At 30.6% G+C, this 12,072-nt stretch overlaps 1 protein-coding gene across 1 annotated transcript; it reads right to left on the reverse strand.

The window, feature by feature from the left end:
- Positions 1-9,764: 9,764 nt before the first annotated feature.
- On the reverse strand, positions 9,765-10,782 carry LOC111391540 (two-component response regulator ORR9-like). The gene is made up of 2 exons (XM_023016777.1): positions 10,505-10,782; positions 9,765-10,372 (listed from the first exon to the last, which is right to left on the reverse strand). The coding sequence occupies exons 1-2, from the start codon at positions 10,614-10,616 to the stop codon at positions 10,020-10,022; spliced, it is 465 nt and encodes a 154-aa protein (XP_022872545.1). The 5' UTR covers positions 10,617-10,782; the 3' UTR covers positions 9,765-10,019.
- Between the last annotated feature and the right edge of the window lie 1,290 nt (positions 10,783-12,072).

The following is a 12,072-nucleotide window of genomic DNA, read 5'->3' on the forward strand; positions in this document are numbered from 1 at the left end:
TAAGATTTTTGATAAAGTTAATCCATGCGTGATTAAGCAAACAAGAAATGCTATTCAACCTAGGATTAACGGCCATGTATCCGTAAAACTCTTTTATGAGTCTAGAATATGCATTTTCTTCCATAGACACAACCGATACCCAACCCATATTCGTAAAGAATTCTTCAATATGAAATGTAGGTGCTTGACTAGAAAAGTTTGCATAATGAATTGTGCACATAAAATCAACAATTGTATGAGCAAATAAATACATACGTAAATTAGCCACATACTTTAAATTCATCGATAATACCCAAACTCCTTTGAATAAATGAAAATCAATTGAGAGCAAGAGGTTTAGTAAGAATATCGACCAATTGGTTTGCGCATGTATAAATTCAAATGAAATATTCTCCTTTTGTGCATGATCTCTCCGAATGTGGTGTCTAATTTCAATGTGCTTAGTTCTTGAGTGTAAAATAAGTTTTTTTTGATAAATTTATGACACTGTATTATCACACATAAGAGTGATACGATCAAATATAAAATGATAATCACTAAGTATTTATCCATAAAACTTATGCACAACTAGTGGCCTATATTCGGTTTTGATGGTAGACAATGCAACGGAATTTTTTTCATACTAAACCACAAAGTAAGTGCAAATCCTAGAAAGTGACATATTTCGCTAATGCTTTTACAATCAATCATACAACAGGCCCAATTGACATCCGAATAGCTAAGCAAGTCAATGTGAGTTTCCTTAGATACGAAAGGCCTAGAGTTGATAATTTGTTTTATGGCACTAAGATGAGATTTTTTGGGATTAGATTGAACTCTAGCACATAAGCACATACTAAACATGATATGGGGTCTACTTGTGGTTAAATAAAGAAGGGAGGATGATCACATCTTGATATTTGGTTACACCAACGGAAGTACCTTGATTGTCTTTGTCTGATTTTATAGATGAGCTCATGGAGTGCTCATCGATTTTAATTGCTCCATCTTGAATATTTTGAGCATGTCTAATATATACTTGTTTTGACTAATAAATATTCCAACGTTAGTTTGCTTACTTTGAAGTCCAAGAAAGAACTTAAGCTTCCCCATCATGTTCAATTCAAATTCCTTACTCATACATTTTGAAAATTCTTCAAAAAGAAAAATATTGGTTGCACCGAATATAATATCATCAACATAAATATGAACAATAATCATATCATTCTTTTGAGTTTTGACAAAAAGGGTAGTATCCACTTTACCCATTGAAAAATCATTTGAAAGTAAAAATTTGCTCAATCTTTCATACTAAGCTATAGGAGCTTGTTTTAAATCATAAAGAACTTTTATAATTTTAAAAACGTGATCTGGCAGCTTGCAATCTTTAAGACGGAGGGAAAGCTCTACAAAGACTTTTCTTGTATAAAATCATTTAGATATGTACTCTTTACATCCATTTGATAAAGAATGAGTCCTTCATGGCAAGCAAATGCAAAAAAGCATAATGATGGATTCTAATCTAGCAATCGATGCAAAGTTTCCTCAAAATCAATGTCTTCTTCTTGATTGTAATCTTGAGCCACTAATCTAGCCTTCTTATACACAATTATCCTATTTTCATCTCATTTATTTCTAAAAATCCATTTTGTACCAATGATGGCTTGATCATTTAGTATAGAGACTAAATCTCAAACACGATTTCTTTAAAATTGATTTAGTTCTTCTTGCACAGCTAGACACCAAAATTCATCAAATTCGACTTCTTTGAAATTCTATGGTTCAATTTGTGAAATGGAAGCACAACTGCTTAGATGATTTCTGGTAGAGGATCAGTACTTGTACCTTTTGATGGATCACCAATAATAAGTTCCTTTGGGTGACAAGAAATAGACATTTATTCATTACGTAGAGGTGGATCAATTTCGATAGATTTTACTTCATCTTTTTTATTATTTGTTTCTTCCTTGTGTTGGTCCCCAAGATTTTTAGGATCTTGTTTTGATCTTGGATATTCATTTGCTCGGATGAAAAATCCAATCCTACATCTTGAGCAATACTTTTCTCGTCATCTAGAGAACTAGATTTATCAAAGTTAACGTTCTTAGATTCTTGAACAACTACAATTCTTTCGTTAAAGACCTTATAAGCTTTACTAGTCGATGAATATCATAGAAAGATTCTAACATCGAATTTTGAATCAAAAATTTCCAAATTTTCTTTTGTAATCAAAATGAAACATCAACAACCAAATACTTTGAAATAATATTTTTCCCAAGCTAATAGGGAGTTTTTGTTTTCTATTAAAAAGAACTCTGTTCACAGCGTAGCAAATGGAGTTAATGGCTTCGGCTAAAAAATATTTTGGTAGGCTATTTTTATTAAACATAGTTCTAGCCATTTCTTGTAAGTACAATTCTTACTTTCTATTAAACTATTTTGTTGAGGCGTTCTAGGAGTCTAGAAATTACGTTCATATCCAATTTCTTTACAAAAATTATCAAATGCAATTTTGTCAATTTCCCATCATGATAACTTCAAATAGGTGTAATTATATATCCTTTTTCGTTTGGAACCTTTTTACAAAAGTGTTAAAAGCATTCAAGGCTTCATCCTTTAGCTTCAAAAAAGGACCCCAAGTATAACTAGAAAATTTGCCGACAAGGACAAAAGCATAATATTTACCGCCTAAACTAGCGGTTCTAGATGGTTTAAAAATTGAATTTAATAACTGGCTAATACTAAACAAATGTGATGTTTATAGGAAGCGAAGTATTTGGAAGAATCAAATTTTAATATGATAGCCTTTTATCAAATAATTGGCTAATACTAGATGAATTATATTTGAGGTTAACAACACCTTTTCAATTGAAGTAGATGAATGATTACCAATGTTTCCAACTCCAGTGATTTTTCCTTTTAATTTATATATAAGTATAATTATATATATTGATTGATTTAATTTATATGATTAATATAATTACATACATCTGTATATCTATATAATTATAGCTGATTTAAATTATGCGATTGCTATAATTATGTATGTCTATATATGTACGTAATTATAACTTATTGATTCAAATTATATGATTACTGAAATTAGTACATAAGATAGGTAAGTTAGAAAAATTCATTTCTAATTACATAAATTGCCATATATGTGTATACTTTTTTATGTATATGGTATAATTAGTATAACTCATTATCTTATTTAGTGCACAATTATATGGACACCATTATGACATTTTCCTTTTGGTACCCGTAAGTCCCAATCACAGCCATAAACACAAACATTATCATTTTGTTGAAGAAGTTAAATTCTTCTTTACGTATTTACTACGATGCTCTTCAGGTTATCAAAGTAAGTGTAGTCATATGTTATATGTTAAATTAATTTTCATACTTTAAAATACAGAATTTTTTATAGGAATATGATATGGGTCTTATATGTGTAAGTTCAAGGGACTAAAGTTCAGTAGCACTACGTACAAAATTAAACCAACGAATTATGGTTGTTAATTCTTGTGTCTACCTATGTATGTTATTATTATGTTCGGAGATCATTGCCACCTAAGTCTGATTTCTAATCACCGTATCTCCTTATATAAGTTAAAAATTCCTCATTTCAAATCTTAATTATGATTTATGTGGCTAACTTATTGGATTAATTTTATCTCATGATTTATAATTTTTCCCTTTTAGGTAATTAAAGTTTGAGGCATTGGAATTTGGAACTAGCCACTGATGGTATAATAAAGAGGAGATAATTTAGAAATTTTTTAATAATAAATTTTACGTTTAAGAAAGTGTTTTATTTTTGAACTATTGTAACTTTGGGGAATAGTCGTTTATGAAAGTTTTATTTTTACGATACTTGTTTAATGACTCAAAGGGTAAGTTTTGGGTCGTTACAAATTTTATTGGAGCAGGTCTACAGTTTTTATAACAATTTTTTTTTATTGATTATTCTACATGTTAAAATTTTAAAGTTTGAATTTATGACTACGTTAAAATATTTTAAAAAAATATATATTTAATGTTTCTTATATATACCACCATTACGCGATGCCAAGTTCCAAGTTTTAACTTCCTCGGACTAGGCAGAAAGATAATCGTGCATAATTTATTAAAGTTGAATGTCTTGTTAATTGTTATGAATTCATGCCAAAAGCATGATTAAATAAGTATGCGTTATTTGCCATATTAACTAGCTTATTATATGAAATAGAAATTATGAATTTTATGACAATAGCGGCATAGCAAAATTTGGACATAATTTATGATTTTATGAATGCATGTTAACTATGAAAACCTCATTATGGATTATAAGAATGATAAATTTATGATATTATGTGATTTTAGATCAGTGACTACGTTAGGGAAAATGTCAACTTACAAGAACAGTTGACCTTAGAAAATCTCTCGAATATATAATGGAGTCTAGTTAGGAAAATTATACATCCTAGTACTCCCATTCCTACTTATTTTTTGAATTCTCTTGATTTGTATATTCGCAAAGCTAAAGGGCCTTTTCAAAAAGACTTCATCTATCTAAGAAAGGCTTGAAATTTAAGTAGTTCACTTGTAACTCCCCCCTCTCACCTGGAAGCCACCTAGTTGAGCATTATTCAGACCAATAAAATGAAAACAATATTATAAACCCACCTCAAACTTAAGAAAATTTTATCTTTAGAAAATTTATTTTGAAATACCTTTAAGAAAAAAGTTCTCTTTAGAAACCTATATTTCAAGAATTCATACGTTATGAAACTTATAATTTTAGAAATGTCAATTTTTGGAAACTTCTATTTTGAGAAGCATATATTTTTAAAAATCCCTATGAAACTTCTATTTTGGAAAATTTTCATTTTCAGAAACTTTATTTTACAAATATTCCCAATTGTTTGACGATGACAACAAAGGTAATTTCGTGAAGGAAAATTTATATTAATAGACGTAGATTATAATACCCTAAAATCCTTTATAGTTGTTAATTATTGAAATTAGGACCTTACAACAAGAAGGTGAAAGTTAGGGAATCAAATTTCATATCGATCAATATATATATATATATATATATATATAAGTACGCAATTATAGTAATGCTATAATTTAAATCAATCGGTCATAATTATATATAATCATGTACATATATAGACATATGTAATTATAGTAATCGCATAATTTAAAACAACCACTTACAATTATATACATAAATGGATGTACGTAATTATGGTAATTATATAATTTATATCAATCAATCATAATTATATATAATTCTACTTATGTATATCACACATATATGGCAATTTACTTTATACATATATATATATATATATGTATAAAGTAAATTGCCATATATGTGTGATAGAATTATATATAATTATGATTGATTGATATAAATTATATAATTACCATAATTACGTACATCCATTTATGTATATAATTGTAAGTGGTTGTTTTAAATTATGCGATTACTATAATTACATATGTCTATATATGTACATGATTATATATAATTATGACCGATTGATTGTAAGTAAATTTCCGTATATAAGATAGGAAAGCAAGAAACGTTCCTTTCTAATTAGGTAAACTACCATATATGTGTATACTTTTATATGATGACTAAAGTGTATTTAAATATAATTTAATTAATTAATTGCAATGGATATTGTCTATTTAGATATTGATTTTAATTGGGTTCTGTTTGACATGAACATCTCTTTTTAATTGGAATGTGCTGTTTTAATTGGATTGGATAAAATTTTAAATTAATTTATTTTCAATTTATTTTTTGCGAACATTTTGATGGTTTGAAATGGACTGCAATGATTGAAATCTAAACCAAACCACTTCACAACGGATTGATTAGGTTTAAATACAAAACTTTGTCAGATCTAGGTGTACCCAAACCAACGATTTCATAGAATTGGTTTTGCTTTGATTTTGTGATTTGACGGTTTCGTTGTTCAGTCCTACAATGAAGTAGGAGGGTTCTATGCCAACTCCATCTTCTTTCAATATTGTTAACTCGATTGGTTCCATTATGATTAGTAATTTCATGTATACATGCTCTTCTCTTTTTATTGTTGGTTCCACGTGTTGAATGATCGGTCTACTATCCGAAAATTAGAGCAATTACACAAAGAAGTTTTTATGAAGAGTCTCCATTTCTTGTTGAGGATTCTAAGATTGTCGCTATTTTGACCTTCCGGCCAACAGAAATGCTCCCAATCTAGTCTTTGTGTGTTGAAAATTTAATGCATGTATATATCACTTGAACTTTTTTGAGTGCCAACCTTTTATAAATCACATTCATCTAAAGGCATGTTATCGTCAACAATTTTGGCAGATCCTCTTAGGGAAATTTGCTATGTTCATCATGTACTTAGTAGCACGGTAATACTCGTATTAATCCCAATGATAAATCATCCTCATAAACTTCGTTTACACATTGTATTTGGTAACTTGGTAGTCCCAATATTACACCCAATGGCAGGTGATCCTCGTTAATTTTGACATGTAAATCATATCTCTTCATTTTAAAGTGTGATAGGACAGAGAAATCCTCCATATATGTTTGTATCTTCATCAATTATGTGGTTTCCTTCTCGTTTTGTTGTTGTGCTCTTATGTTGCATGGTCTTTGAGAATGTTCTTTAAGACTTAATTTGTTTTCATAAATTTGAAATGTAAATCATCTCTTCATTTTAAAGTGTGATAGGACAGTGAAATCCTTCATAGAAATGCGTATCATCTTCATCAATTTTGGAGTGTCAATCTCATTTTATTGTGCTCTTGCGTTGCATGGTCTTTGTGAATGTTCTTTAGACTTAATTTACTTCCATAGATCCACATCCTTCATACAGATGTAGTCGTATCGTATGTGAAAATAGTTTTAATATTGCTCGAGAGAGATTATTATACAAAATAGTTATCTTAATCATCAAGACAAAAAAAAGTATTGTTAGTTACTTGTATTCATATTAAAGTGGAATAATATGGAAGAGATTCGAGATCTTAGTGATTTTAACTAATTGAGTTTTCATAGAAGCTTTGTAGTTTGGTTACGTCAGAAGTTGGGTGCGGCCTGAATTCCTTGTTAAAATAATTGTAGAGTTCTAATCGAAATACATATCAAGAGAAATTCTAAATTGCAAATTTTGTTCGAAATTTCTTTTACTGATGGTAGCAATAAAGTATGACATTTCACTTTTGCATCACAATATAAGATTTTCGTTGTGACAAGTGAAGATGTGAGCTATTTTGGTGCCAATGAATTTGGATGATGTATTGTTTGGATTTGACAAGATGCCCACAACTTGGACAACAAATGAGAAGCAATGGACGGATCGAAAGGCTCTTTCGTAAATATATCTTCATCTTTCTAACAACATTCTTTAGGACGTTTTGAAGGAGAAGACAATTGCTATATTATGGTTGAAATTGGAACAACTTTGCATGACCAAAAGTCTGACTAGCAATTTGCATCTGAAGCAGAGGCTGTATTCTCATTGCATGATAGAAGGCAGATCGTTGGAAGATCATCTTGCCATGTTCAAGAAGATAGTTGCTAATTTGGAAACGTTAGAGGTAAAGTATGATGAAGATGTCTTGGCCTTGATCCTGTTGTGCTTGCTCCCCTCTTCATATTCATTGTTTAAGGACACGATTCTGAACAGCCGTGACACACTCACCATTAATGACGTTTATGATGCTTTATTCTTAAAGGAGAAGATGAAGCATCTGGTTGGAATTGAATCTAGAGGTGAAGAAGCTCTTTTATTCATGGTGATCGACGGAGGGTTAAGTCGAGAGTGACCTTCAGCAATCAATTCTGCTTCTATTGCAAGAGGAGATGACACGTCAAAAAGGATTGCAATAAGTTGTAGAATAAAGGTAATCGCCTGCAACTCATAGGAAGCAATCAGATCATTCAAACGAGACTAATATTGTCGAGGGCTATTTGGATGGCGGAGACGTGGTCTTGACCGTATCTGACTTGAAATCTAAGCTTGACATTAGTGGATTTTGGATTCAACTTTTTTGTTCCATATGTATCCCAATCGGGACTTGTTTAAAGCATATGAGATGGTGATGTAAGGTGTAGTTGTCATAGGATACAACATACCTTGTAGGGTAGCTGGAATTAGAAGGGTCAAATTGAGGTCGAAGGATGGGTCAGTTAGATATCTTGGTCAAGATTGACATGTTCCAAACTTGAAGAAAAATCTCATCTCCCTGAGTACCCTAGATGTGAAAGGATACACGTTCTCTGGAGGAGGTAGAGTCTTGAAAGTCCGAAGGGGTGTCCAGGCTGTGTTGGAGGGATGGAAGAAGTCTCAGTTGTATTTTTTGCAAGGTCGCGTAGAATCAAGTAAGAAACATCTACATAGGTTTGGTACCATGGTGGACATATAGTTTGGTACAGTATCTTTTGGGTTTGGCTCTGATTCGTCGAGGAACACTACTCAAGAGAGTTTTGATGATATGGGTAATTCCACTTTGCCACCAGTTTCTACGGTTCCATTATTTTCAATTGTTAGTGGAAGATTCATTGAGAATAGGTACGGTGTTGTAGATGTTGGTATTTCTGCTTTCGGTGTATTTGAAAGTGTCGGGCAAGGGGCCTTCAATTAAGCATTTTGGTGTGGATTCTGCTACACGGTGTGTTTCGACCATGTTTAGTAAATTTTGGATTCCTTGTTGGAATTTTGGGAACCCAGGATTTGGGTTCGGGTATCGCTTGTGGATACTGGGGTGGAGTAAGAATATTTTTATGTGTTGAAGAGGTTTGGTTCTAGTTGAAGAGTTCAGTTTATTTCGCTGTAGTCGAACTTATTTTTTCTGGTGGAGAAATTTTGGAGCTTTGTTCGTTGTAATGGAATTCGTGTCAAAGTAGAGATTGTTAAAATTTGGGTGTAACCCGAATTCCTTGTTGAAATAATTGTAGAGTTCTATTTGAAGCGCAAATAAAAAAGAATTCTAATTGAAATGCTATTGAAGAATCCTATTCAAGTTTAATTGTTAGATTCTAGTTAAAATTCTGTTTGGAAACTCTATTGAGAGTTGAAATTTGTTTTGGACTTAAAAAGATTAAAATAAGAAAACTTTTTACATTTTATTTCATGTACAACTCTACTTGTAGGGATTGGATTGTTTTCTATAAATACTAGACCTTTTTTTTTTTTTTTTTTTTTAATCTGTGAATCCATAAAGTATTATTGCTAATGTCGCTTTTTCTCTCTATTAATTGTCAATTAATAAAATTACCCTGTTTCTCTGTCAATCTCTCTTCTTTCTTTAATTTTGTTCTTGCATATGCGATCAATACTTAATATCGTGCTATACTTACTTCCCCTTTTTTTCTCAACAGGTTAAACGTTTGAGATTTAGTAATAGAATTTACTTTGCACTAATCACTTTTCATAAAGTTGTGCCATTTTCGATTATTGTTAGTATTAATAGGAATATAAAGCACAGCCGGTGTGAAAATGATATATTACCGACTCTTTATTATCTGTCTAACGATACCATATACTTTCGGGATTTTAGAATAACAGGATGTAATGAATGTCAAGATAGAAGATAGTAGTATAATTTAATCTTGTTGTTTCTATAGTATATTGAAAAATGGTCCACTTTTTGAAGAACTCCAAAACTTTTTATTAATTTATCTAAAAAAACCAAAAAACCAGTTAAGTTATAACTTGGGTTGAAATTGTATTTGCTAAAACAGAAAACCCTAATCTAATAAAAAATGCAGTTAACTTTGATAATTAAATTACAAGCCAGCAAAAATTAAAAATAACTAAAGGAGCATAATAGGGGGACTGCTTCATCGTCTATTAAACAAAGCTATTATAACCGTATTTTCTATGAATTTACAGAATCAAAAAGGGGGATTACTCCCAGTAATCAGTAAATTTGTCAACCTATATGAATTATGGTAATGTACGACTAGTGTCAACAATATTCCCAAGCTAATATTCTTCATTTGACTAATTCCAGGCTAATATTTAAAGGTGTTTGATTCAAGCCTTTCCTCTCAACAAGTGGGGTCTAAGCTTATTGACATCAGATTGTTGAACTGGCTTCAAGAAGAACTCTTCTGCTCCTTTCTCTAAGCAGCTGTTAATTCTTGAAGGAAGATCTTCAGAAGACATTATTACAACTGGGATGTTCTTTAATGATGTCGATTCCTTGATCTTTCTCAGGAGATCATAACCAGTAATTCCAGGCATACTGTAATCTGTAATGACCAAATTGACTTGTACTTGGTGATGATTTTGTGTTGCAGAATGGGAGGTTGAATCAATGCTTCCATTTTTATCATCCAGCAACCCCAGAAACTCAAGAGCCTTTACTCCAGATTCCACAACAGTAACTGGAATTAATAATCAAAACCGTCATAAAAATTCAATTTATTATAATTATAAAATTAAAAGTACAAATCAAAATTCAAATCAAAATTTGATAAGAAATATCCAATACAATAATTCAGGGTATTTGGATTTACCTTGATAAGAAGAAGTCTTGAGGAGCCTCTCAATCAACTTTCTATCAACGATGCTATCATCAACTGCTAATACATGGAACTTTGTTTCTAAAGATACTCCACCTTTTGCCATTCTTTTTATCAGTATATATGAACAATAGAAAAACTGGTCAAAATTAATCTGACTGCAGAATATTGATAGAGAATATGATGGGTGATTTGATAATATATATGAGGAGGGTTTGATGAGATGAAAAGATATATGAGATCCCACCAAATATCAATCAGAATCTCCCATATCTCTAATGTTGAATTTTAAATATGAACGTTTCACATATTAATAGATACTATGGCTCTTTGGGTAGGCAAAGGGCAGTATTGTTGTCCCTTCACCTTTTGTTTAAGCTAAGCATACCTCTTAATGCATCCTTTCCATCTGCATGTGCAAAATATTTTTTAAGCTATTTTCCCACTCATTTCTTGATTTATTAATAATTGTTGAAAAAGTTCATTAAGTTTCAATGTATTGCTGGTGTATTTGATCCCTATTTTATGATTGGTTAAAAAGTTGGAAAAAGTTTTGAGTTTATGTGTAAAATTATTTTATAAGAAAATGTATGGATGAAAATGAGTTTTGAGAATAATGGAACTCAAACAATTATATTGCTGATTTTTTAATTTGTGAAACAGTGGAAAAAAGTGCACAGGTTAGGTGGTAGCCAGCTCGACCGATAGGGATGGTGAGCAAATTTGTCCAAAATATCTGAGCTGTGAATTTTATTATTTAGATTTATGTGTAAAATTATTTTAATTCATATATAATAGTAAGAAAAACAGTATTCTACCATTTGACAAATCAAGCCATTATATGTTTAATAATATTGAGGTTTGACTCAGAATTCTGGAAATTCTCAACTATATTTCTAATATATTTTTGCGTTCTACCATATTCAAATGCACAAGTCAACTCTGTCCTTTATAAAAATAATTATTATATTCACGAGTCAATGCCTAATAACCAAAATGTTTTTTCGTTTTCTATTATTTCATTTAAATAGGAAAATAACTGTTGAGAAAATAAAGAGTTCTTTGGTACATTACATTAAACATAAAGGGGAAAAGTCATTGGCTCTTGACATTTCTATCTTATAAATTCATCATTGCTAATAAAATAACTCAAATCTTTAAATGTTGTTTAATGTTTTTTATATTTTAACAATGTGATATTCTCCACGTCCTCATAAGATGGCAAATCGTTGGAGAACATCGATTTCAAAATTCCAATGCTCATTAGTTTTAGATGAATTGAGTTTCTCATTTAAGCATGTTGACTCACTGATGCCATACAGGGTCTCAAGGTTCATCTTACTGTCAACCTTATTAAGATAAATAGCCTAAATCCTATATATTTGTTAAGGTTGTACTACATGTACATCACAATTTATAAATTTATTAACCAACATAAAATATGATGAGATTTGATAAAATTTCATCAACCAAATAAAAGAAAAAACTTTCCCATTTTCTTTTTGACACATCATCAAAAAAATTATGTGAATGTAGTACAACAAGAATTTTTTAATTTGCTA

This window comes from Olea europaea, chromosome 3 (assembly GCF_002742605.1).
Source record: "Olea europaea var. sylvestris chromosome 3, O_europaea_v1, whole genome shotgun sequence".
NCBI lineage: Eukaryota > Viridiplantae > Streptophyta > Magnoliopsida > Lamiales > Oleaceae > Olea > Olea europaea.